The 27,594-nt window shown below is 50.0% G+C and overlaps 1 protein-coding gene across 6 annotated transcripts in view; it reads left to right on the top strand.

Annotated features, from left to right (window-relative positions):
- The window catches only part of NEU2 (neuraminidase 2), a 49,453-nt gene that overhangs the window by 20,435 nt on the left and 1,424 nt on the right, over positions 1 to 27,594 (top strand). For 2 of the 6 annotated variants that reach the window (XR_011256102.1, XR_011256103.1), the window contains 3 exons: positions 16,441 to 16,645; positions 18,477 to 19,418; positions 26,576 to 26,829. Coding sequence is in view for 4 of the 6 variants with exons in the window: in XM_069585337.1 (XP_069441438.1) it covers positions 16,441 to 16,645; positions 18,477 to 19,415 (1,144 nt within the window). In the remaining 2 variants the exon portion in view is untranslated. Of the gene's footprint in view, positions 1 to 10,562; positions 10,726 to 16,440; positions 16,646 to 18,476; positions 21,543 to 26,575; positions 26,830 to 27,594 lie in introns of those variants that run through there. The other 4 variants (XM_069585358.1, XM_069585348.1, XM_069585372.1 and 1 more) reach the window with 3 other exon arrangements.

The following is a 27,594-nucleotide window of genomic DNA, read 5'->3' as shown; positions in this document are numbered from 1 at the left end:
CAAACAGCAGCAGCTGCTGTAGCTTCAGGTGGGACTTTCTGAATCGCTGCTATGCCTCTATTTTTGACCTCTGAAATGGCAGCTTCTTGAAGTTCAACCATCGAACACTGTCCTCTGTCTGATTGCCTGATGCCATGGGTCAGACTGGGTTGTGCTGAAGACCTTTCCCTCCCCCAGGAGTCAGGTCCTTGTTCAGCCCCCTCCCTGGAGACAGCGGGACCACGAGACACCCCTACAGCTCCCTTCTTGCCAGGTGGGGAGAGTACCTAGGAAGGTGGATTTTTACCCAAAGATGCACATAGCTCAGTTGGTAAAGACTCTGCCTGCAATGCAGGAAACCCTGGTTCGATTCCTGGCTTGGGAAGATCTGCTGGAGAAGGGTTAGGCTACCCATCCCAGTATTCTTGGGCTTCCCTTGTGGCTCAGCTGGTAAAGAATCCACCTGTAATGAGGGAGACCTGGGTTCGAACCCTGGTTTGGGAAGATCCCCTGGAGAAAGGAAAGGCTACCCACTTCAGTACTCTGGCCTGGAACATTCCATGGACAGTATAGCCCATGGGGTCTCAAAGAGTCAGACACAACTGAGCGACTTTCACTTTCACTTTTTTTCCCACACCTCTTAGGAGTGGACCTACCACCAGATTCTGAGTTTTTGACTGCTGATTCAGTTCTCTTCCCACTAGGCCAGTTGGAGGTCGCTGCTAGTTTGGAGATAGAAGAGGGTCCAGTGGGCCAGCTAACTACGTGAGGCATCACTGGAAATGTCATGAGATGCAGGGAGATGGCATTTTCCAGAACTCCTCTTGGAGGCAGTATTGCACGGGGTTAGAAGTGTTTCTAGCTCCAGCTCAGACACTGGAGGGTTGAGTGAACTCGGTTTCCCCATCTGTACAATGGGATGGTAATAGTGTCTATGTCATGGGGATGTCGTGAGGATTGAATGAATGGATAGTTGTAATTTGTATTGTAAGCAATAGAGTCTGTAGATACAATTTACAAAACATTTAAAAATTATTGTAGGGTACTTAAAGAGTGTCTAGCACTTTGGAAGAGCCACTGAAGTATTTGCTGTTATTATTACAAAGATGTTTGGGAACTGGTGTTGCTGGTGGGTGTGTGTGTTTGGGCCCGCACTGAGTGGCTGAGGATGGAGAAGAATTCTTAAGCAGATGCTGGGGTCCCCCTTCTCCTCCCCACTCCCCTGTCCTGTGCCAGGGCATGTACATGCTCAGTCTGACTCTTTGCAACTCCACAGACTGTAGCCTTCCAGGTTCCTCTGTCCGTGGAGTTTTCTGGGCAAGAATACCAGAGTGAGTTGCCACTGCCTACTCCAGGGGGTCTTCCTAGCCCAGGGATCAAACCCATCTCTTGCACTGACAGGCAGATTCTTTACCACTAGCACCACCTGGGAAGCCCCATCCTGTGCCAGCTTTGGTTCTACGTACACACATGACACCTGCTTACACCAGCAGCCCATAGGGGCTGGAGTGAGCACGTATCCACAGCCTTCCCACTCCACGTCAACATCTCTCACACAGGGGCGTCATCGTCAGCCTCACAGGTTTTACAGTACAAGGCATTTGTGGGCATTTGTGAGGTCACATAAGGCTATCCTTGTCAGGTCCTTGGACAGGTCTCAGCCCTAGTGATGACTATTTGGTTTGGGGCAATAATAATAACCCACTCATCCCTGCTAGAACAGAAACTTCACAAGACTGGGATCTCTGTTTCATCCACGAAGCATCCCAAGTTTCTGGCACAAGGCAGGAACACAATACAGTTTTGCAATATGAATGAATCAATTGTCCCCGCCCTATAGGAGATTAGGGTCTGAAAGAGGAACCCAGAAAACAGTCACAGAGGCTGTGGAAATCAGTTCAGACTACTTTAAACTGGGACACTCTCAACTCCTCCCCAGTTTGCTCTCCCAATCCTATTCATCCTATTGCTTGCCCTCTCTCACCTGGAAAATAATAGACTCACTTTCTACCCCTTTTCTCCTGAAGCCCAAAGAAGGATTTCCTAAAAAGCAAATCATGTAAGATCACTCCCTTGTCTAAAGCAGTTTGAAATCTTACCATTGCCTCCAGGCTGAAGTCCAGCTCCCGTGGCCAATAAGCACAGGCAGAGGTGCTCAACATCATTAGCCATCATTGTATCAAACGCCAATCAAAACCACAGTTAGGTACCACTTCACACCCTCTGGCATGGCTGTTATTTAAAAAGACACACTAGCTGGTGTTTGTAAGGTATAGTTCAGGCCGAGGCAGAAAGAGTAAAGACGACCTCAACAGAAGTAGGTTACCTTTATTCAGGCAAGGAGGGGAGACAGTCGGCCTAACGACCAGGCTGAGCCCGAGAGGGATCAGGGAGGCTCCATATTTATAGGGAGGTTTGTGGAAGCTATAAGGGAAACGTTAATCAGGCAGGATGTTTGGGGTATTCTTTAGTTGAGATGGCATTTGTAGTTGGGCAGGGGGTGATAAGTCTTCTGTGCAGGTGTAGGGGTGGAAGGTTTCTGGACAGGGGGTGATAAGTCCCAGATAGATGCAACTGGCCTGGAGCATCAGGGCGGGACCTAAAGTTCTGTTTTGCTTTCTCCGAAGTTAGATGATTCAGTGAGGGCCTTTGAAACTGTTGTTTTCTTTTCTAGGCCCAAAAGACTCCTTCATTTCAGACCCTGAAATCATAAAAAAATGGGAAAAAGGGTGCTGTATCTCTCTGGCTACTTCCTACTGGATAAGGGCGACGATTTTGGGTCTGGAATGGAGGATTGTCTTAGGGCCCAGGGTCTCCTTTTTCTGAGCTTGGGGTGAGGCTCTCAAGAAGAAGAATGGTCTTGACCTGATCTTGAGAGATGGCCTGAAACCGTTCTTGGAGAAACCTTTGAAAGAGATTGAAGAGATAGGGTCCAAATGAAAGGAATAGAATGATAAGTACCAGTGGTGCCAGGAAAGGGAGCAACCAAGGGAGGACCTGTTGGAACAGGTTTTGGGGACTGTAAAGGTTTTGTAACTCTTTTCTGCAGTGTTCGATTCTGTCTCTAAGTTCTTTGACTCTGCCCTGGACTATGCCCATTTCATTAACAAAATAGCAGCAGTCCTCTCCTAGGAAAAGGCAGGTCCCTCCCTTTTCTGCGGTGAGTAGGTCCAGGGCTCACCTATTTTGTAGGGCCACAGAAGCTAACGAGTTAATTTGTCTTTAGATTGAAACGAAGGACTCTACTACTTGCTCCATGTTTTCATTAAGTTCTTGGGACAGCTTGTAGTAGAAATGGGCAGAGGTCGAGATGCCTCCAATCCCAGTGCCTAGGGCTGCTGCTATGCCAGTCCCAATCAGGAGGGGGGCTATGACAGCTTGTCTTTTCCTGTGGGAGAGTTCCCTTGGGGGTAGACTATTTGTTCTACTTCTTTTCCTTTGAGGAATGTTAGGCCCGGGGTCAGGAAGACCAAGATGCAAGGTCCCGGGGTGGGGGGTTCAAGGGGAGACATGACTATGTATAGGTCCCACAGAGAATGAAGATTCCCGAATTGGTGCAATTATTTGTGCTGTTCCAGAGAACCCAAGTGGAACAGAAGGAGGGAGCGGAGTTTGTAAGACCAGTATAGTTGGGACTAGAGTATTTAATACAGGTTAGGTTTGAAGAGGCTGAGAGTAGGACATTGTCAGAGACTGTCCCAATGTGTTGTGCAGTTTTCTGTTGGGAAGGGGAGGTATAGCTGCCCTGCGACAGCCAGGCTGAGGGTAGGGAATTGCTGTGTGCAGTGAGGGAGACAGTGATGTGTATCCAACACTGGGATGTGTGTTATGTGTACTGGAAGAGTTGGAGGCAAGAGTTGAGGTGGGTAAGGTGTTGGTTGCCAGAGGGAGGTTTTAGGAGAGGCTGTAATTGGGAAAGGAGGTCTAGGTGCTTATAAGGCTCAGGGGTCGCCTGTAACCAGAAAATTATGTTCTTGATGACTTATTCTTGTTTCTTTTCCCGATTTTGATCTAGTACCCCACCCCCATCTGAGCACCTCCAGTGGGTAATGGGATAGAAACATATGTTTCTTCCATTTGGCTTATGGCAGGTACTCATGTAACTCCCTCTCTTTTATACTTTAACAGCGAGTAGGGATTTGGACTTTCCACCCCCGAGGTTCATGGTGCGTGGTTTTGGAGCTGTGTTATAACATGAGGAATGTACATAGGAATAAACGTCAGAGCAGGGGCAGGGAGTAGCCAGAGGGCTGGGGAGTGCAGCGGGGATAAGGAACCGAGGAGTCATGGGGCTGTTAGTTAGGCAGTGCAGAGGAAATAGCACCCTAGGTGTAGAACCCAGCTGGCAACGCAGGTGATACCCACAGAAAGACGAAGGGTAGGTGGCCAGTCCTGAGGGGAGACAGTTACTAGGCCTATAGCAAGGATTAAGATTAAGAGTGCTATTATGGTTAGAGAGACAGGGAGAGACCAGTCAGGAAGAGGGGAAAAAGGCCCCAAGTTGGTGGTTGTTTGAATCTGAGGAGGAACAGTGTTCATTAGGATGTAGAATGATGTAGAGAATGAGAGTAGAGAAATCAGTTTCATCTGGAGTCAGGTTGTAGAAGGTTCCCTGGAGCCACAGTTGAGACACCAGTGTGGTCAGGTCTTTGAAGGAGGTTCCTGTTGGGGCGCTGGTCCAGAGGTCTTGTAGTAGTAGTTGGGTCAGGAACAGTTGTAGGTTGAAGAGAGTCCAGTCATTCAGTGTCCTCTCGGATGGTTGACAGAGGTCGTCGCTGGGTGAATTTTAAGGAGGTGGGTCCTATGAGGGAGACTTGATAGGTGTCATTTAAGGAGGGCAGCGCAGGCTAGGAGTTGACCCCGTTTTAGGCGAGAAAGTTGTACCCAGGAGGTGACCTTCTCGAGTTTAGCTGCAGTTGGGGTAAGGTGGATGATTTTGAATGGTCCCTGCCACTTTGGGGTTAGGTCACCCTGGGGATTATCAGACAGATAGACCATGTCCCCAATTTGTAAAGGGGGCAGGGAGGCTTGAGGGTCAGGGGCAGGCAAGTTGTAGTTGACGTATTTCCAGAGGGCATTGGGGAGTTCCGCCAGCAGAGGGGAGTGTAAGAAGCTTGGTATGGAGGAGGTTCAGGGGGGCGTCCAGGAGGGAGCATGGGCCTTCCATACATCACCTCAAAGGGGCTCAGCCCCAGGGGCTTTCTGGGCAAAGCCCGTATTCTGAGAACAATTGGCAAAAGTTTAGTCCAATCCAAATGTACTTCGAGGGTTAGTTTGGTAAGGGTTTCTTTATTCTATTCATCCTTTCTACCTTTCCTGAGGACTGGGGACAGTAGGGAATGTGAAATTTCCAGGGTATCTGTAAGAACTGGACAAGTTGTTGGGTGACCTTGGATGTAAATTCCAGGCCATTATCAGACTGTAGGGATAAAGGCAGGCCAAACCTGGGGATAATTTCTGTGAGGAGGATTTGGGCCACTGTATGGACTCTTTTGTTTGTACTGGGAAATGCTTCTACCCATCCCAAAAAGGTGTCCATAAGGACCAGGAAGTATCTGACTCTCCGGACCAGGGGCATATGAGTAAAGTCTATTTGCCAATCCTGTGCTGAGAGGCTGCCTCGCATTTGATAGGTTAGAAGGGATGTCGGTTTAAGGTTGGAATTGAGGTCAGTACATTGGCATGTTTGACAGGAGCGGGTAAGATTATCTAAATATTGTTGGTCAGCATTGGATATGGGGAAGTGGTTACAGAGGAACTGTTGGAGTATCTTGGATGAGGGATGAAAAAGTGAGTGTAGATAAGAGGATTTCTCTGGTGGTGGGAGGGTCTGGAGGAGTCAGAGCTAAGATGACAGGGGACTGGAGGGAGGGATGGGACAGTGCTATCTCCTTCGCCTGCTGGTCTGCAGCGTTGTTGTAGGCTGATACGAAACTTCCCTTTTGATGTCCCCTATAGTGGAGGATGGCGGCTTTGTTTGGTAAGAGTGTAGCCTCTAGTATTTGTGGATCAGGTCTGAATTAATAATGGGGGCTTCCTTTTGGGTTAGGAAACCTCTTTCTCTCCATATTAGGATGTTTGAGTGAAGTATGTTATAGGCATATTTGGAGTCTGTGTGGATGTTAACCCTTAGAGTTTTAGCCAGAGTTAAAGCTCTGGTGAGAGCTATCAGTTCTGCCTGTTGGGAAGTGGTGTGAGATGGCAGAGGTGAAGCCTCAATTCTCTGGGTCCCATAATTGTGACAAAGGTCCCCCTGGATGATGGCACATCCTGCTGCAAAGGGTGGGGATTTTTGAGAATTGCCATCAGTAAACCAGTGTGGGGTGTCTGGGTCTAGGATGGGCTGATCTGTTAAATGTTGGAAGGGGTTTTGGGTAAGATCTACTGTTAGGCTGCAGCTATGCAGGAGGGGGTCTGTTGTAGAGGACATGGGTAATAAGCTGGTGGGGTTGAGGGGAGAGCAGGGGGAGAATGAGAGCTGAGGGTCGAGGAGAAAGGCATGTAGGACCTGAACCCTGGAAGGGGGAAGGGAGAGGAAAGCCCGATGTGATAGTAAGTCCCAGAAGGTGTGTGGAGAACAGACTGTTAAAGGGGCATGTCTAGAGAGTTTATTTGCTTCAGGTACGAGGGCTGCGATAGCGGCCATGGCATGTATGCAGGGAGGCCACCCCTCGGTCACCATGTCCAGCTGTTTTGACAGATAGGCTATGGGAGCCCAGGTGTCTCTGGCCCGCTGACACAGAATTCCCAGGGCCTGTCCTTGGTTGGAATGGGCAAAGAGAAAGAATGGTCTGGTGTGATCTGGCAGGTGGAGAGTTGGCACTCAGAGGAGGCTCTGGGTGAGCTGGTGAAGATTGGCCAGCGAAGAGGGATTAAAGAGGGGCTCATCCAGATATCCTTCAGTTGCCTCATAAAGTGGCTTTGCAATGAGGGAGAAGTTAGGGATCCAGATACGGAAAAGTTTAGGAGGCTGAGGATAGACAGGAGCTCCCTTTTTGTTTTTGGAAGTGGACAGTTAATTAAGGCCTGGATTTTATCTGGGGGAATAGTTCTTTGTTGATGGGATATGGAGAGCCCCAGCTGGGTGACGTTTGTCTGGGCTATTTGGGCCTTAGATTGGGATACCTGATAACCCCAGGATCCCAGGGCCCCAAGGAGGCAGAGTTTTCGGGTTGGGCTACAAAGGAAGAGGTCATCTATGTACTGGAGGAGATGGCTCAGGGCTAGGTCGAGGGTCTGTAGGTCCTTTTGTAAAGCCTGTCCAAAAAAGTGGGGGCTGTCTCTGAACCCCTGGGGGAGAACTCTTCATGTTAGTTATTGGGAAACGTGAGTCTTGCGGTCTTGTCAGGTGAAGGTGAAAAGGGGTTGGGAGAGGAGGTGGAGTGGGATGGTGAAAAAGGCATCTTTGAGATCTAATACGGTGAAGTGGGTTGCAGTCGGGGGTATGGTGAACAGAAGGGTGTAAGGGTCAGGGACTGCTGGGAATGTTGATGTGATGGCCTCATTGACTTTTTGCAGATCCTGGACCAGTCTCCAAGAGCTTGGTCCCTTCCTTACTGCCAGAATAGGGGTGTTGTGGGGTGAATGGGTAGGAATTAGGATAGAGGCTTGAAGAAGACGGTCTATGATAAGCTTAAGTCCCTTGTGGGCCTCCGGGATGAGAGAGTACTGTTGTTGGGTGATTATTTTCAAGGGGTCTTTTAGGGTAATGTGGACTGGGGGGATGATGTTTGGCTATGGATGGGTGATCAGTGTCCCAGACTTGGGGGTCTAAGGAGGGTAGATCCAAGGGAAGGTCAGGGGTGAGGGATAGGGACCGTCCAGGTACCATCTGCAGAATATAGACTGTATTGAGGGGGGCTATGGTAATAAAGGCCCCCAATTTGGATAGCAAATCTCTCCCTAGGAGTGCCATCGGGTACTGAAGCATTATGAGGAATGAGTGTATAAGAGTTGATTTTCCAAATTGACAGAGTAACGGAGGGCTGATTTTTGGCCTTAGGGGAACTCCAGAGACCCCCTTGGTTGTGAGTTCTGAGTCTTGAGTTGGGCCAGAGTAGGAAGTTAAGAGAGAGAAAGTGGCTCCAGTGTCTACCATAAAAGAGGTCTTTTTTCCAGCCACTACTCCGTCTACCCTAAGTTCCAAGCTCATGTTCAGGACACGGGCTAGGGTGCTGGATCCCAGGCCCTGTCATTGGAACAACTCTCGTAGGGTTGGGCTGGGGTTCTGGGGAGAAGTGGGGATTTCCCAGAGGCTCCAGGGTGTCCCTGTGGACATTCTACTCTCCAGGTCTGGGAGGTGGGGACCTCCCCAGGGGTGCCAGGGCATCCCTGGGGACAATCCATCTTCCAGTGTCCCAATTAGCCACAGGCTGGGCACGCTTTTGTGGGGGTGCCACGAGTTTGGGCATGCCTTTGCCCAGTGTCCTGACTGGTTGCATAGGAAGCAGGGTCTGGGGGCGGGTCTTAAGCCCCATTCTGGGATGACTTGGGCCAGGCTGATCTCTTCCCTTATTTGCTGCCGCCAAAAAGGCATATTTAGCTTTTCTCTCACATTCTTTTTCTCTCTTAGCCTCCTCCTCCCTATTATTGAACACCTTGAAGGCTACTTCTAGAAGGTCTCTTTGGGGGGTCTCAGGGCCCTTTTCTAGTTTTCGAAGTTTGCGTCTGATGTCAGGGGCGGACTGGCTGATGAATTGAACGTGAAGGTATAGTAACCCAGCAGGGGTGGTGATGTCTAGGTTGGTCTACTTCTGGGCTGCCTCTGCGAGGCGTGCCAAGAATAAGGCTGGATTTTCATCTGCCCCTTGGGTGATTTCCCTGACTTTATCATAAGTGACATGGATATGAGTATTTTTCTGCATTCCTTCTAGAATGCAGGTAATCATATGACTGAGTCTCCTGATACCTGGGTCACCGGGCTGGTAAGTCCAGTGGGAATCTAACTGAGGCACCGCCTCATCAGCAACTGGGCTATCCCAGTCTTGGTTACACAAATGATCAGCATGGGCTTTTGCCGCTTGCCAGATACGGTCTTTTTCATCAGGGGTGAGAGTGGCATTTAGGATATAATATACGTCACTCCATGTGAGGTTATAGGCCTGGGAGAGTCTCAGGAATTCTTTTCTGTATCTGGTAGGATTTTCAGAAAATTATCCTAACTTTTCTTCTATCTGGCTCATATCTGACAATGAAGATGGCACATGGATTCGGGTGGGGCCCTCTGGTCCTGCCCCCTCTCTCAGGGGAACATGTGTTGGGTACTGACCCTGTGGCAGGAGGGGGGAGTAAGGAAGAGGGGAGGGGGAGTCGGGGAGATGGGGTAGCGGGGTTGAGGGGGAGTCAGGAGAGGTTTCCGGGCCAGTAGGTGAGTTGGATGAAGGGGAAAGAGGGGGTTGGCGGGGTGGTCGGTAGGGAGGAGGCTCGTTCACAGGGTCGAACTCTGGGGGTGCAGTTAGTTGAGGAAGAAGAGCCCTTTTGCTTGGGAGCAAGGTTCAGAGAAGGACCTCGTGGGTGGAGCAGGCCTTGCATAGGGAGGGCCTGCTCCGAAGGGCCCAAAAAGGCTTGGGCATAGGGGACCTCCGACCACTTGCCATTCCGTCTAAGGAAGTCGGTGAGATTTTGACGACTGTTAAAGTCAAATGTGCCAGCTTCAGGCCAGCGGTCTTGATTGTCTAATTGGTACTGAGGCCAAATCTGTGTACAGAGTTGTTTTAATCGGTCAGCTCTGAGCTCAGTGAGTGAGAGTGGCTTGACATTTTTGAGAACACAGGTCAGAGGGGCATCTTTTGGGGTAGATGGGCCAGACCCCATACTTGAAAGGCAAGCAGAGGCTCCTACTGAGAGCGCGAGTCCTCAGCCGTAGTCACAATAGGAGTTATGAGGAGAGAGCTCTGTGTTGAGGTGGAGCGTTCCCCACTGTTGCCTACAGAGTGGCCCTGGGCCAGGGGTCCCCGGGACCCGGAGAGGACTGAGTTCTAGGGCGCCTCTAGAACACCGTCCGGATCTTACCTTAATCTAGGGGCCAGCTTGAGTGGAGTGTTGCATGTAGAGCAGTCTAATGGCAAGAGTTACCTATTCCGGAGGTCGTCAGAGAAAGAGAGAGGGAAAGGGAGTAGAGCCGAGGCCTGGGGGTACGCAAAGCATCAATAAAGCCTTAGCCCAAGGCTTGCAACTCTCACGAAGGCACTAGGCCATGAAGGCACTAGGCCTCACCGAAGGGAACTTGAGCCCTGGCAGAAAAATGAGCTCAGAGGATGTTCGAGCTCCCAGACTCCAGGAAAAGGGAAAGCGATGAGAGGGAGGGAGAGTGAGAGAGAGTGAGACGACTGCCTCGCCCCTTCCCGGGTTTCAGCACCAAGAATGTAAGGTATAGTTCAGGCCGAGGCAGAAAGAGGAAAAACAACCTCAACAGAAGTCTTCTGTGCAGGTGTAGGGGTGGAAGGTTTCTGGACAGGGGGTGATAAGTCCCAGATAGATGCAACTGGCCTGGAGCATCAGGGCGGGACCTAAATTTCTGTTTTGCTTTCTCCGAAGTTAGATGATTCAGTGAGGGCCTTTGAAACTGTTGTTTTCTTTTCTAGGCCCAAAAGACTCCTTCAGTGTTGATGAGGATATGGAGGCATTAGAATCTTAACACATTGCTCATAGGAATGTAAAGTGGTGCAGCTGATGTGGGAACAGTCTGGTAGCTCCTCAAAAAGTTAAACATGGAAGTACCATCCGACCCAGCAATTCCTCTCCTAGGTAAACACCTAAGAGCTTAAACAAACCCTTGATCGATTTTCTAGAGGACACTGTTGAACTGCATCTTTCTACCCTATTTTCATTTCTATTTTTAATTATATTTCTTTCCCATCTAGGTTTCTTAATAAAGTTTCAACTTAGCAACACCATTATGTATTACAAGCCCCGTTCTCTTGGACTGCCCTAGATTTTATGATGAAGACTGTTCTTCCACCTGTGTTTAGGCAATCACATATTCTTAGGCAATCATGTATCCAAGCAATAATATTCATAATGGACTGAGTAAAATAATGATAGATTATATTTCTTTCTCAAAAACATTGAATTAAGTTTTAAATAAATGATACACGTACATGGTAGAGAAAATGCGAGCAACTGTAAAGGGCAGACAGAATGAAAACTGCAATCACAGAAAACTAACCAACCTGATCACATGGACCACAGCCTTGTCTAACTCAATGCCATGCCATGTAGGGCCACCCAAGACTGACAGGTCATGGTGGGGAGTTCTGACAAAACATGGTCCACTGGAGAAGGGCATGGCAAACCACTTCAGTATTCTTGCCTTGAGAACCCCATGAACAGTATGAAAAGGCAAAAGGATATGACACTGAAAGATGAACTCCCCAGGTCGGTAGGTGCCCAATATGCTACCGGAGAAGAGTGGAGAAATAACTCCAGAAAGAATGAAGAGGCTGAGCCAAAGCAAAAACAACACCCAGTTGTGGATGTGACTGGTGATGGAAGTGAAGTCCAATGCTGCAAAGAATGATATTGCATAAAAACCTGGAATGTTAGGTCCATGAATCAAGGTAAACTGGAAGTGATCAAACAGGAGATGGCAAGAGTGAACATCGACATTTTAGGGATCAGCGAACTAAAATGGACTGGAATGGGTGAATTTAACTCAGATGATCATTACATCTACTACTGTGGGCAAGAATCCCTTAGAAGAATGGAGTATCCATCATAGTCAGCAAAAGAGTCCGAAATGCAATATGTGGGTGCAGTCTCAAAAGCAACAGAATTATCTCTGTTCATTTCCAAGGCAAAGCATTTAATACCACAGTAATCCAAGTCTAGGCCCCCCAACCACTAACGCCAAAGAAGCTGAACAGTTCTATGATGACTGACAAGACCTTCTAGAATTAACACCAAAAAACAGATGTCCTTTTCATCATAGAGGACTGGAATGCAAAAGTAGGAAATCAGGAAATACCTGGAGTAACAGGCAAGTTTGGTTTTGGAGAACAAAATGAAACAGGGAAAAGGCTAACAGTTTTGCCAACAGAACTTACTGGTCATAGCAACACCCTCTTCTGACAACACAAAAGATGACTCTACACATGGACATCACCAGATGGTCAGTATTGAAATCAGATTCATTATATTCTTTGCAACAGAAGCTCTATACAGTCAGCAAAAACAAGACTGGGAGCTGACTGTGGCTTAGATCATGAACTCCTTATTGCAAAATTCAGACTAAAATTGAAGAAAGTAGGGAAAACCACTAGACCATTCAGATATGACCTAAATCAAATCTCTCACAATTTATACAGTGGAAGTGACAAATAGATTCAAGGGATTAGATCTGATAGACAGAGTGCCTGAAGAACTATGGATGGAGGTTTGTAACATTGTACAGGAGGTTGTGATCAAAACCATGCCCAAGAAAAAGAAATGCAAAAAGGCAAAATGGTCGTCTGAAGAGGCCTTACAAATAGCTGAGAAAAGAAGAGAAGCAAAAGGCTAAGGGGAAAAGAAAAGATACATCCATCTGAATGCAGAGTTCCAAAGAATAGCAAGGAGAGATATGAAAACCTTCCTAACTGATCAGTGCAAAGAAACAGAGGAAAACAGTAGAATGGGAAAGACTAGTGATACCAAGGGAACATTTCATGCAAAGATGAGCACAATAAAGGGCAGAAATGGTAGGGACCTAACAGAAGCAGAAGATGTTAAGAAGAGGTGACAAGAATACACAGAAGAACTGTACAAAAAAGATCTGAATGACCCAGATAACCACAATGGTGTGTTCACCCACCTAGAGCCAGACATCCTGGAGTGCAAAGTCAAGCAGGCCTTAGGAAACATCACTAATAACAAAACTAGTGGAGGTGATGGATTCCAGCTGAGCTATTTCAGATCCTAAAAGATGATGCTGTGAAGGTGCTGCACTCAATATGCCAGCAAATTTGGAAAACTCAGCAGTGGCCACAGGACTGAAAAAGGTGTTTTCATTTCAATCCCAAAGAAAGGCAATGCCAAAGAATGTTCAAAGTACCACACAATTGTGCTCATCTCACACACTAGTAAAGTAAGGCTCAAATTTTTCCAAGCCAGGCTTCAACAGTACATGCACTGAGAACTTTCAGATGTTTAAGCTGGACTTAGAGAAGGCAGAGGAACCAAAGATCAAATTGCCAACACCCGTTGGATCATAGAAAAGCAAGCAATAGAATTCCATAAAAACATCTGCTTCTGCTTCACTGACTAGGCTAAAGCCTTTGACTGTGTGGATCACAACAGACTGCAGAAAATTCTTAAAGAGATGGGAATACCAGACTGCTTTTACTTGCCTCCTGAGAAATCTGTATGCAGGTCAAGAAGTAACAGTTTGATCTGGACATGGAACAACATACTGGCTCAAAATTGGAAAAGGAGTACATCAAGGCTATATATGGTTACCCTGCTTATTTAATTATATACAGAGTACATCATGTAAAATGCTGGGCTGGATAAAGCACTAGCTGGAATCAAGATTTCTGGGAAAATATCAATAACCTCAGATATGCAGATGATATCACCCTTATGGCAGAAAGCAAAGAGGAACTAAAGAGCTTCTTGATGAAAGTGAAAGAAGAGACTGAAAATTTTGGCTTAAAACTCAGCATTCAAAACACAAAGATGATGGCATCTGGTCCCATCACTTCATGGCAGATAGATGAGGAAACAGTGGAAATAGTGATGGACTTTATTTTGTGGGGATGCAAAATCACTGCAGATGGTGACTGCAGCCATGATATTAAAAGATGCTTGCTCCTTGGAAGAAAAGCTATGACCAACCTAAACAGCATATTAACAAGCAGAGACATTCCTTTACCAACAAAGGTCCCTCTAGTCAAAGCTAAGGTTTTTCCAGTAGTCGTATATGGATATGAGATTTGGACAATAAAAAAAGCTGAGCGCTGAAGAATTGATGCTTTTAACTGTGGTGTTGGAAAAGACTCTTGAGAGTCCCTTGGGCAGCAAGGAGATCAAAGCAATCAATCCTAAAGGAAATCAATCACTGGAAGGACTGATGCTGAAGCTGAAACTCCAATACTTTGGCCATCTGATGTGAAGAACTGAAAAACTGACTTAATGGTAAAGACTCTGATGCTGGGAAAGATTGAAGGCAGGAGGAGAAGGGGACGACAGAGGATGAGATGGTTGGATGGCATCACCAACTCAATGGACATGCATTTGGGCAAGCTCCAGGAGTTGGTGGTAGACAGAGAAGCCCAGCATGCTGCACTCTATGGGCTCACAAAGAGTCGGACATAACTGAGCAACTGAACTGAACTATAAAGGGTGTGCAGAGGAGGCCATGTGACTCAGACCTCACCTTGCTTCCTACTTCCCTCCCCAGACTCACATCACAGATGGGACTCCCCAGAAAGCAAGCTGTAATGCAGAATGTTTATAGGGGAGCCTCCTGGGATTAGTCCCATTGAAAGGAAGGGAGGATGGTGGGGCTTGTGCAGAGGGAGAAGCTGGGCTGAGAATCTGAAGGACCCTCTGGCTCAGCCCATGGGGAGCCCTGGAGCTGGGATGCTTTAGAGCATCAGTCAGGACAAGGGGATCAGGTCTGTATATTCTGGGCAGGCCAGTCATCAGATACAGTCCTTCCTGCAGTGTGACCAGGAGGAAGCTCTTTTCAGCCCCCTGAAGGGGCCCCAGGTGGCCCAGCACCAATGGAGTTCACGTCATTCGTGGTCACCAAGTTCCCTTTGGCCCCGGCCACCCTTTTCATGTGTGTTAGTCACTCAAGCATGTCTGTAGCCATGGACTGTAGCCTATGGCCCATCCATGGAATTCTCCAGGCAAGAATACTGGAGCGGGTTGCCATTGCCTCCTCTGGGGATCTTCCTGAGTCAGGGATTGAACCTGGGTCTTCTGCATTGCAGGCAGATTCTTTACCATCTGAGCCACCAGGGAAGCCACGCTTTTTAGCCAAATGCTTTTTTTTTTCTTTTTAAGATTTTTTTCAATGCGGACCATTTTTTAAGCCTTTATTGAATTTGTTACAATATTGGAGGCGGTTGTTTAGTCCCTAGGTTGTGTCTGACTTTTGCGACCCCATGAACTGTAGCTCACCAGGCTCCTCTGTCCATGGGGATTCTCCAGGCAAGAATACTGGAGTGGGTTGCCATTTCCTTCTCCAGGGATCTTCCCGAATCCAGGGATTGAACCCAGGTCTCCTGCACTGCAGGCGAATTCTTTATCAACTGAGCCACAGGGAAGCCCATATTACAATATTGCTTCTGTATTTTTTTTTATGTTTTGGGTTTTTGGACATAAGGCATGTGGGATCTGAGCTCCCTGACCAGCAATTGAAACTGCACTGTCTGTATTGGAAGGCAAAGTCGCAATCACGGGACCAATAGGAAACTTCCTAATATGTTTATTTGTTGACTTTTTATTTCTGCCTTCATGGCATGTGGGATCTTAGTTCCCTGGCCAGGGATCAAACCTGTGCCCCACGCAGTGGAATCTTGGAATCTTAGCCACTAGACCACCAGGGAAGACCCCTGAAATGCTTGTTTTTAAGTTTCATTTTCTTGTCGCTGTGGAGGATCCCTTATGCTTGAATGAGCTGTCAGGGGCCTCTCTGTTCCATTCCCAATGCCCTGCCTCTTCCCCAGGGTCGGAGTCCACATGGAGGGGCAACTGGGCCTCAGCCTCAGCAACCTGGGGAGGAGAACCTTAAGAATCAAGGCTTCCCCCCACCACTTTGGGCTTCCCTGGTGGCTCGGATGATCAAAAATCTGCCTGCAATGCAGGAGAACTGGGTTCGATCCCTGGGTTGGGGAGACCCCATGAAGAAGGGACTGGCCACCCACCCCAGTATTCTTGCCTGGAGAATTCCATGGATGGAGGAGCCTGCTGGGCTACAGTCCACAGTGTTGCAAAGAGCTGGACACGACTAAGCCACTAACACTTTCACTTTCCCCACCCTCTCCCACCCCTCCTTTTTTTCAAAGACAACTTTCTGGGGCTCTGGATTTATATAAAGCTCACATGTGTCAGTTTCGGGCAGCTGGACAGTTGCAGAATGCCACTCAACCCTCCTCCCACCCCACCAGAGGCTCAGTGTTTGATTAAGAATATGCTGGGTCTGGCAAAAGTAGTTGCAGGTTATCACAAATCTGTCATAAGGAGGTAAAAATACAACACAAAATATACTTTTCCAAATAGCTGTTCCTAACACCGCATGGACAGAGGTGCTGCCAGACTCCATAGGAGGGAGATGAGGGTGAGGGAACAGGGGCTTGGCGAGTAATAATGGGGGATGAACCCTGCGTGGGAGGGGGACAGGCCCCCAGTGTGGTCGGCTGGCCCGAGGGGTGGCTGGCCCGAGGGGTGAGCCGCACCTGCCTGGGAGGGAGGCTCTGGCGCATCTCAGGAGGGGACTGCCAGAGACTCATCTTCGCTTCCTGTGTCCCCTTCCAGCGCCATGGCGTCCTGCCCCGTCCTGCAGAGGGAGAGGGTGTTCCAGTCAGGAGCCCACATCTACAGGATCCCGGCTCTGCTCTACCTGCCTCAGCAGAAGACCCTGCTGGCCTTTGCAGAAGAGCGGACGAGCAAGAAGGATGAGCATGCCAAGCTCATTGTCCTGCGCAGGGGAAGCTACGACACGTCCACCCACCAGGTCCAGGTAAGGCCGGACAAGGGTACCGCCACTCTGCTGGGCGTACGAGGACCAGCCCACCCTTAGATGGCTGAGGTCTGGGGGCCAGAAGGCTCGAGGACCCACCAGCGATGGACAGAGAAGGTACCCCTCAGTGATTGCCTAGATCTCACATGGGTTCACCCAAAGCAAGTTCGGCTGGCCTGGTGGCATCTGCTTTGGTACAAGTCAGTGGGGGAAACTGGTTTTGGAAAGATTCCCCTACATCCTTGAGATGCTGAGGGAAGACCAGCTCAGCATCACCTACCTGGGAGGCAGTTCATCCTCCGAGTAAAATTAACCTGGGGTGGGTGGTTGGGGCGATTGCTTGGGTCCTGAAGTTCCAGCATGTAGATAAGTAATTCTGATGAAGACCCCCAAGGCTGGCTTATCACATATGAAGGATTTAATATTGTTATTATCTTAACTGTGCGGTCATTGTTCCCTTGTAGTTGCTTAGAGCATGGGTTTGAAGCAGAGGGACCTGGGTTTGTGTCCCGGTTCCACTGCTAACCAGAAGTACAGCCTTGGGATGCTCATCTACCTTATCTCAGCGTCCCAGTCTGCAGATGGAGGATGGAGGTAGTACTACCTGTGCCCCAGGAGTTAGAGGTTAGGATTAAATAAGACCGTGCATGGGTGTTACACCCTTAACACGTGTCTGCCCTTAGACTCACTCACTGGGGGATGGTTATTAAGTAATAGGAGCTTCCATGCTAGTGGTAAAGAACCTGCCTGCCAGTGCAGGAGACATAAGGGATGCCAGTTTGATCCCTGGGTTAGGAAGATCCCCTGGAGGAGGGCATGGCTACCCACTCCAGTGTTCTCGCTTTAATGAACAGGGATAGACAGCAGAGTGGCAGCATCTATGACAGAGACTCAGGGACTACGGAAGCTCACTGAGTCCTAGGGTCATTGTGCTACCCCCTAGCAGACCACATTAGTTGAGTATTGTTATGCCCAGAGTCTGAGTCCCCAAAACTGAGAGAATAAGATGTCCACAGCAATGCAAAAGCATGAAGGGGTTTTATTTCTAGCTTGAGCTAGGGCTCCTGCCACATCCAATGCAGTGGAGTGGAGCAAGGAGCCCCAAGCCCAGATTTACAGCAGCATTTATAGGTTTTAGAACAGAGAGTTGGCAAGGGCTGATTGGCTGCAGGAATTTCCTAGTCTTTACTAATTGGCTGATCTTTATTGGCTGCAGGGGTTTCCTGGTATTTACTAATTGGCTATTGGCTGCAGGGGGATGTCTTTTACATCCTGATAAACTCAAACCAGGTTACGGGGAGTATGCTGATTAGACAAGTCCTGGCATCCGAGGGGATGACCTCACTGGGCAATGACTCAGCCTTTCCCGTGAGTCCTACCTTAGTCCCTGAAGCCTATCATGGCGTTTGTTAGGTCCCAACAGTATGATGTATAAAAGATGGGAGGTGATTGTCACGCTCGGTCCCACCCTGGCAGACCGTTGGTTATTCCTAAGGCTTTGCTTTTCAAGAAGGGGAAGCTGGATGGAGCTGTTAAGTTGAAGGATCCAGGACAGAGCTGGGCAGGGCTGGTGCCCGAAGCATCTTTGTACTTGAGGTCTAGCACGTCATGGGTGCCCTGGATGGGTGCTGGAGGGATTGGGTCATCTTGCAGGCAGTGAGGTGGAGCCCTGGCTCTCGCTCTGGGAAGTGTTGTGAGGGTGAATGAACGCTAGACCAAGAATTCTCCCCCACGACCCCTCATGCTAACTCGCCCGCCCCCAGAGCGCACCCACTTGCCACAGTCACAGGCCCTCTCCAGGCTGTGCTTCTCCTCCTCTCCTCTCCCACAGTGGCACTCACAGGAGGCGGTTTCCCAAGCCCAGCTGGAGGGCCACCGGTCCATGAACCCAAGCCCCCTGTATGACGAGGCCACGGGCACCATTTTCCTCTTCTTCATTGCCATCCCCGGGCAGGTGTCAGAGCATCACCAGCTTCAGACCAGGGTCAATGCAACACGGCTGTGTCAGGTCACCAGCCCAGACCACGGCAGGTCCTGGAGCCCCCCTACCGACCTCACGGACTCTGTCATTGCCTCAGCCCACAAGGACTGGGCCACATTCGCAGTAGGCCCCGGGCACTGCCTGCAGCTGAGCAATCCGACGCGGAGCCTGGTGGTGCCAGCCTATGCTTACCGCAGCCACTGCTGCCTGAAGGCGCCTTCCCCCTCCGCCTTCTGCTTGGTCAGCCATGACCACGGGCGCACATGGGCGAGAGGGAGCTTTGTGGACCAGGACACCCTGGAGTGCCAGGTGGCTGAAGTCAGGGATGGGCAACAGAGGGTGGTGTATCTGAACGCGAGGAGCCCCCACCGAGCCAGGGTCCAGGCCCAGAGCGCCAACAATGGCCTGGATTTCAAGGAGACTCAATGGGTGCAGAAGCTGGTGGAGCCCCCCAACGGCTGCCAAGGGAGCATCGTCAGCTTCCCCAGCCCCAGTGTGGGCTCCGAACCCCCAGACTGGTGGCTGCTCTACACCCACCCCACTGACCCGCGGCAGAGATCCAACCTGGGCGTGTACCTCAACCGATGGTCCCCTGGGCCTGCAACCTGGTCAGAGCCCACCCTGCTGGCTCCCGGCAGCTGTGCTTACTCAGACCTTCAGAACATGGGCACTGGCCCTGACAGGTCCCCCCTGTTCGGGTGTCTGTATGAATCGGACGATTACATGGAGATCGTCTTTGTCATGTTCACCCTGCAACAAGCCTTCCCAGCTGAATTTTTGCTGCAGTGAGCGGTGAGCCCGCTGGGTGCTGCCCACGAGGGCTTTGCCCACCAAGGGGTTGGTGGTTCTCTTCTGCCCAAGCCCCTCTGGACTGGGGAGGCCACCTCTTGCTTCCCTCTGTTGAACGTGTGATCAAAAGGGTGCCTAGTGTGTGTCTGCCGCTGGGCTTCTTTCGTCTGTTGTCTCAGCCTCCCCAGAGGATTCTATTTTCAGCCCAGCAACTGAAGGAACCTGGCTTCTTGGGGCCCCTGGGGTCAGCCTGCAGATTTGCTGCAGGTCTTCATGAATTGTCTAGTCCAGCCCATTTCTCCTTAGCTCATCACGTTCCTGGGCACAGGCTGGGACAAAGATGCAAATTAGCAGAGACGTGTGTGTACGTTTGTGTGTCTGTGTGCGTCTCTCTGTGTATTCTCAATGATTTAGAGCAGGGACCGTGAACACGGCTTTGCAAGGAGGTAAGGCAGGGTCTAGGAAAAGTAAGCTGGCTTATATTTTTGTGTAAGTTTCCCAGGGCTGCTGTAAAAAAGTACCACCAACTTAGTGGCTTAAAAGAACAGAAAATTACTCTCTCACAGTTCCGGAGGCTAAAAGCCACAAATCAAGGTGTTCACAGGGCTGTGCTCCCCTCAAGGGAGCACAGGGCACATCCTTCCCTGCCTCGTCCAGGAGCCCAGGCCTCCCTTAGCTCATGGCTGCATCACTTTCAGGTCTGCCTCCGTCTTCCCATAGCCCTCTCCTCCTTCCTCTCTGCTTTCTCTTCTGTATCTTTTAAGGACACTTAGGGCCCACCTGGACAATCCAGGTTGACCCTTCATTTAACTACATCTGCGAGGACTGTTTTCCAAATAATGTCACATTCACAGCTATGGTTTTTCCAGTAGTCAGGTATGGATGTGAGAGCTGGACCATAAAGAAGGCTGAGCACTGAAGAACTGATGCTTTCAAATTGTGGTGCTAGAGAAGACTCTTGAGAGTCCCTTGGACTGCAAGGAGATCAAACCAGTCAGTCCTAAAGGAAATCAACCCTGAATATTCATTGGAAGGACTGATGCTGAAGCTTTAATACTTTGGCCACCTGATGGGAAGAGCCAACTCATTGGAAAAGACCCTGATACTGCAAAAGATTTAGGGCAAGAGGAGAAGGGAGTGGCAAAGGATGAGATGGTTGGATGGCATCATCGACTCAATGTACATGAGCAACTCTGGGTGATAGTGGAGGACAGAGAAGCCTGGCGTGCTGCAGTCCATGGAGTCACAAAGAGTTGGATACAACTTAGCGACTAAAGCCCCATCAACGAAAACAACAAAAACCCCAATACAAAAAGTTTAAGAAAAAATCGCTCTCTTAAACACTCTCCTTTCACAGAGGTCATGCTAAGTGCTTTACTCGTGTCTGACATGAGTTTGAGCAAACTCCAGGAGATGGGGAAGGACAGGGGAGGCCTGGCGTGCTGCAGCTCACGGGGTTGCAAACAGTCGGACCCAACTCTGTGACTGATTGACAGCACAACAGAAAAGGAGGAACAGCTACACACAGCAGCGTGGCTGATTTTCAGACACTGTGTGAGTGAAAGACTGACTCAAAAGAATGCACTCTTCGTGATTTTATGGATATGAAATTCGAGAACAGACTAAACCAATCTTCCAGATAAATCAGGAGTGGCCAGCTCTGTGGAAGAGAGCTGTTCACTAAAAACGGGCTGCTGCTGCTGCTGCTAAGTCGCTTCAGTCGTGTCCGACTCTGTGTGACCCCATAGACGGCAGCCCACCAGGCTCCCCCGTCCCTGGGATTCTCCAGGCAAGAACACTGGAGTGGGTTGCCATTGCCTTCTCCAATGCATGAAAGTGAAAAGTGAAAGTGAAGTCGCTCAGTTGTGTCCGACTCTTAGCGACCCCATGGACTGCAGCCTACCAGGCTTCTCAGTCCATGGGATTTTCCAGACAAGAGTACTGGAGTGGGGTGCCATGGGCTAGAAGGAGACTTCTGGGTGCTGGAGACCTTCTCTTGCTTGATCTAGTGCTCTAGGGTGAGTGATTCCATATGTTAAAAAGAGTGAGCTGTGAGCACAAGGCAAGGTTTGTGCACCTCACTCTGTATGTGTTATAGCTCAATAATAAAATAAACACTGAACTGAACAGTAGATTTGTTAGTTAAACCTCCACATTGATATATTGTGTTGGGTTGTAAAACTTTGGAAGTGAATATTTTTAATTAAAATTTGGGGGCGGACTGAATATTATTAATGAACTTTTTGGGGGAATAATTTTAGATTTGCAGAAAAGTTACAAAGATAGAACAGAGTGTTCCCGAACACCCCATACCCAGTCTCCCCTAATATTGTCATCTTATGTAACTGTGGTACATTTGTCAAAACGAAGAGGCTTTGCTGATACATTACTATTAAGTAAACTCTGGACTTCATTCAGATTTCTCTATTTTTCCACCAAAGTCCCTTTTCTGTTCTGGGATCCAATCCAGGATACATTCAGTGAAACTGAATTTTTACTGTAATTTGTGTCCTTAGACACACACACACACACACACACGTGAATGTGTGCCTGCTAAGCCACTTCAGTAGTGTCCAACTCTTTGCGACGCTATGGACTGTAGCCAGCCAGGCTCCTCTGTCCATAGGATTCTCCAGGCAAGAGTACTGGAGTGGGTTGCCATGCCCTCCTCCAGGGGATCTTCCTGACCCAGGGATCAAACCCACATCTCTTATGTCTCCTGCATTGGCAGGCAAGTTCTTTTCCCCTAGCACTACCTGGGAAGCCCACACACAAACATACACACACACACACACACACACACACACACACAAATACTCCTTCCAGCAGGCCCCTTCCCTCCTCCGAACTTCCCCTAAAAAATAAAAGTAGCTCAGTCGTGTCCGACTCTTTGCGACCCCATGGACGGCATAGTCCATGGAATTCTCCAGGCCAGAATACTGGAGTGGCTAGCCTTTCCCTTCTCCAGCAGATCTTCCCAACCCGGGAATCGAATTGGAGTCTCCTGCATCACAGGCAGATTCTTTACCAAGAGAGCTATCAGGGAAGCCCACTTGACAAGCAAATGAACAAACAAACCAGCGCAGAGAAGTGAGCTTCAGGCCTGGACGCCTGGGGTGGGAATGCTAGAAGCAGTTCAGACTCTGAAGCCTGGAGAAGGGGGCCCTTAATTCAATCACACAGCCGCAAGGGGGGTGTGCCACATGGGGGTTATCCCACTAGCAGGGTGCAGATACGGCAGGGAGCGGGGAGCCTGGCCTCTCCCATACCTGCCTCAGCACAGGCAGGGAGACCTGGGGCTCCAGGCTTGGGAGCCCCCTTGGCCCTGGGATCAACTCAGAGCTGCTACCATGCACCTCAGCTCTGTCTGTCAGCACGCCCCTTTTAACTGTCTGGTCGGGTGGACTTCCCTGGTGGCTCAGCTGGTAAAGAATCTGCCTGCAATGTGGGAGACCTGAGCTCGATCCCTGGGTTGGGAAGATCTCCTGGAGAAAGGAAAGGCTACCCACTCCAGTCTTCTGGCCTGGAGAATTCCATGGACTATATAGTCCATGGGGTCACAAAGAGTCAGACACGACTGAGCAACTTACATGTTCACTTTCACTTTCTGGTGTGACCTTTCCACCTGTGATGGTCATGGGAGCCTTTCCACATCTATGTCCTGGCTTCCAGCAACAGCAACCGAGGCCTGGACTCCTGGGGCCTGGGGACAAGCTCCTGGAAGCCATGGAGAATGGGATTCTGGGGCTGGGGAGTGGATGTGGCTACTGGCATACCTGCCCCTGGGGAGGGGGCACCAAGGCCCTGTGACAAGGCCGGTATGGTAGGCTGAATATTGACCCCTAAAAATGTCCACCTCCTTGTCCCTAGAACCTGCAACTGTGGCCTTACGTGGCTACAGGGACTTTGCAGATAGGGTTAAGTTGGGGATCTTGAGACAGGAAGGTCATCCTAGGTGAGCCAGGGGTTGGAGAAGGTAGACGTGATGACCCGGGTCTGTAGCACCAGGAGGCAGGGGGAAGGCTGACTACAGACAGAGAGGATGTGATGCTGAATGTCAACGCTGCACTGCTGGCTTCGAAGCTGCAAGGAGCCACAAGCCACGGAGGGCGAGCAGTGTAGCTCTGGGGGCTGGAGAAGCAAGGAAGGACCCTGGAGGGGGCGTGGCCATGCCCCTACCTTGATGTTAGCCTGCAAAACTGATTCCAGGCTTGTGCCCTTCATAACTAGAGGAGAACGGCTTGCATGCACTCTCAGTCGTGTCCAACTCTTTGTGACCCCGTGGACTGTAGCCCACCAGGCTCCTCTGTCCATGGGATTCTCCAGGCAAGAATACTGGAGAGGGATGCCATTTCCTTTCCTGGGGGATCTTCCTGACCCAGGGATCGAACCCACATCACTCAAGTCTCCTGCACTGGCAGGCAGATTCTTTACCACCGAGCCACCTGGGAATCCCAGAGGGGAATAAGCGTGTATAGTTTTGAGCCACCAAGTGGGTGGGGGTTTGTTACAGTGACAATAAGAAGCCAACTCGACTCTACTCTTCTTGCCTCAGCAGCTGAGAAGGGAGACCAGGGGTGGTGAGGGGAGGGGTTGCTTCTGTACTCAACTCTGAGCGTGACAAGCGCATCCCGGGACACCTCAAGGTCACAGTGCCCCCCAACATACAGAAAGTGAGAAGCTAGGAAAGGGATCATTTCTGTTGTGTTTGCTGGTGTTGTTCAGTCCCTAAGTCAGTCCTTGCGACCCCATGGACTGCAGCGCACCAGGCTTCCCTGTCCTTCACTATCTCCAGCAGTTTGCTCAAACTCATGTCTATTGAGTCAGTGATGCCATCCAACCATCTCATCCTCGGCCACATTTCTGTCATGTCCTCATGTATTTCCTCTCTTTGGCCCATCCTGATATCTGATGACTCAAGGGAGGAGAAAGGGGAGTGTTGACGTCTAACTTCCCTCTTGTCACAACATTTCCTGGGACGCCAAAATCCCCCCATCCATCCTGGGGAACCCAGGCCTTCCTGATCTGAAAGGACTCCATCTTCCAAACCCTCAGGAGAGGGTAGATAGACTATGCTACCATGGCAACCTTCTAGTCCCCCCAGTCAGCCCTAAGGGACCTGGGCCATGTCCTAAGGGTTACAGTCTGTGGGCAAGGGGTTAGTGCCCAGGACCCTTCCTGACCTATTAAATGTGGAATTGGCTGTAGCCTTCCAGGCTCCTTTGTCCCTGGGATTCTCCAGGCAAGAATACTGGAGTGAGTTGCCATTTCCCTCTCTAGGGGAATCTTCCCGACACAGGGATCGAACCTGCATCTCTTATGTCTCCTGCGTTGGTAGGTAGGCTCTTTACCACTGGCACCACGTGGGAAGCCTATATTGAATGTACCGGTATCCTGAGAATCCTTAGCCCCACCTGGGTCCTTCTATTCTTGGTCAAATAGGATCGATGGAGCCCCACCACACCCTGCACCATCTCTACAGCCCCTGCCTCTCTGAGGGGGGCAGGCTTCCTGAGGACCGGGGACCTCCCTGAATGGGCAGAGCCCACCAGATACCTATCGTCCAGAGACCAGAGCTCAGAAACACAATCAGAGCCTAGAAATCAGCACTCTTGTCACTATGAGAACCCTTGGGACAGGGTCATCATTTCCAAAATGTCCCCACTTATTTCCCCTCTTTATTCTGGAAGTTCTGGAGTTTCTTTGGTGGCTTAGTCAGTAAAGAATCTGCCTGCAATGCATTCAACCTGGGTTCGATTCCTGGGTTGGGAAAATCTCCTGGAGAAGGGAATGGCTACCCACTCCAGTACTCTTACCTAGAGAATTCCACGGACAGAGGAGCCTGATGGGCTACAGTCCATGAGGTCTGCAAGAGTCGGACATGATTGAGTGATTGAACTGTCTTTGTTCTGCCCAAACAGCTGATAGCTCACGGGAACTGATTGAAGAGCTGAAAACTGCATGCTGTGGTCTCTCCTGTGACCACACGCACTGCTGACACTTTGCAGAATGGGTCCCCGAAGGACCCAGGAATGGATCATGGTCGGTGACATGGCCAAGGCCCCCTTTCCCACACCACCCACTCCAGGTGCCAAGAGTTTGGTTTGCTTCCCTGGGATGGCTAAGGCCGCTGTTATACAGCGGAGTGTTTTCAGTGTCAGCCATGGAGTGGATGATGTTCTGGGAGCTGGGGATTCCCTGTAACAAGACAGAGCCCCTGTCCTCAAGAAACCTGAACCTTGTGGGAGCAAGTGGATGATAAACACGTAAGCAACTTAGAGCAAATTGTAACTCTGTCCAAGTTAGCGATAAAGAGAATATAAATGTGGTCAGAGCTTCCCTGATGGCTCAGTGATGAAGAGCTTGCCAGCCAGTGCAGGAGACCTGGGTTTAATCCCTGGGTCAGGAGGAGCAGCTGGAGATGGGAATGGCAACCCACTCCAGTGTTCTCGCCTGAGACTTCCCATGAACAGAGAAGCTTGGTGGGCTACTATCCATGGGGACATAAAAAAGTCAGACACGACTTAGCAACTAAATAACAAGAAGATAAGAGGAGGTGATACTTGAACTGAGGCCCTGGAGAAACAACAACACACTTTGTTCCCCTCAACGAGGTATAGCCGTGGACCCAGCACCTCACCAGCATCCAACCGGCAGCTGGCCCCCAGGACCCCAGTCTCTCTGGCCTTTCCCTGGTGTTGCCTTTGGGGTCCACATCGTGGGTTTCCACCTGCCGTGTATATAGAGCAGAGGTTCCCATGGTGTGGTTCCCAGAGAAAGAGCGTCACCTGTAGAGCCGTGAGAAATGCAAACCCTTAGGTCCTACTGAATCCGATAGACCTTCTGAATCTGAAACTCTGGGGGCGGCCGGGAGCGCCCAGCAAGCTGGCTTTTAACAAGCCCTCCAGATGATTCAGACGTGTGCGGAAGTTTGACAACTTGAAGAAACCCTGGAATAGAACCCAACCTGTTCAGGACTTTGTTCAAGATGCAGGAAGATCCTCTCGGTTCTGCAACCTCCCTTGCCACCCTGGTGGTCTTCCTGATACAAACAGCCCTGGTGGGATTTAAGGCCTGGCCCCCAGATGAGGGTGGTTGATGAGGGTGGAAAGAAAGGTTGGCAAAGCTCCTCCTTACCCTGGCTTCCGCTCTGCCTTCAGAGGAGAAGGTATGGCCGGGCACACCTGTCTAACTTGGTCAGAGTGATCAGAAAAGGATGTTCTCTGGGCCTGGAAGGAAAGTCCATGGGGTCTCAATGAACCGTCCTTAGGGGCAGCAGGTGTGCAGCCCACTCACGTGCTGCCAGCCTCTTCAGCTGCGCCCTCCTGTGTCAGCTGTGCTCCACCCCACCCTGGCTCGACTAACACCCTTCCTCTGCCGCAAACCCTGAGCTACACCTCTGGGTACTTTGCAGGTAAGTCTGGTCCCTCCTTGGCCGTTCTACAGCTTAGGTATACATTCCTAGTTAACATAACCTAACAGAAATGTTGACAGTGAATTTTTTGCTGGATTCTAAAGCCACGAAGCTACTTAGACAGCTCCTTCAGCTTTTGTGCGCATAGGCTGTCCATCTGGGCAGCCCTCCTGCCCTTGACCAGTCTACCGCCGGCCTTTGCTCCTTTAACACGCATGTGCACCAGGTGCACAAGATCACGGGACATGAACGCAACGAAGTCAGCCACTGGACAGCCTGTCTCATGACAGTGGACGCTGTCTGAAATTTGTCAAGACCAAAAATGAAAAGGCTGGGAGAGTCATCTTTTAGTGTGGTCCACCATGCCATGGCAGAATCTGCCTCCTCCCCAAGAGTTTTAATCATGCCAAAGCCACACACACATGCACACACACCTGTCCATACACACATACACCCATGCACTCACAGTGCACCCATACACACATACCCATGCACACACACGTGTACCCAAGTATGCACACCCATGTATGCACACACATACCCATGCGCACACACACATGCACCTGTGCACAGACACACCCATGCATGCACACATGCACGCACACCTGTGCACGCACACACGCACCCATGCGCACCCATGCACCCATGCATGGTCACACGCGCACACCCATGCACAGACACACATGCACCCGTGCACACACATCCGTGCACACACGTGCACTCGTGCACATGCACCCCTGCACACATATACACACACGCACCCAC

This window comes from Ovis canadensis, chromosome 1 (genome assembly GCF_042477335.2).
Source record: "Ovis canadensis isolate MfBH-ARS-UI-01 breed Bighorn chromosome 1, ARS-UI_OviCan_v2, whole genome shotgun sequence".
In the NCBI taxonomy this organism is placed as follows: domain Eukaryota; kingdom Metazoa; phylum Chordata; class Mammalia; order Artiodactyla; family Bovidae; genus Ovis; species Ovis canadensis.
This window is presented reverse-complemented; position numbering and strand designations above follow the sequence as displayed.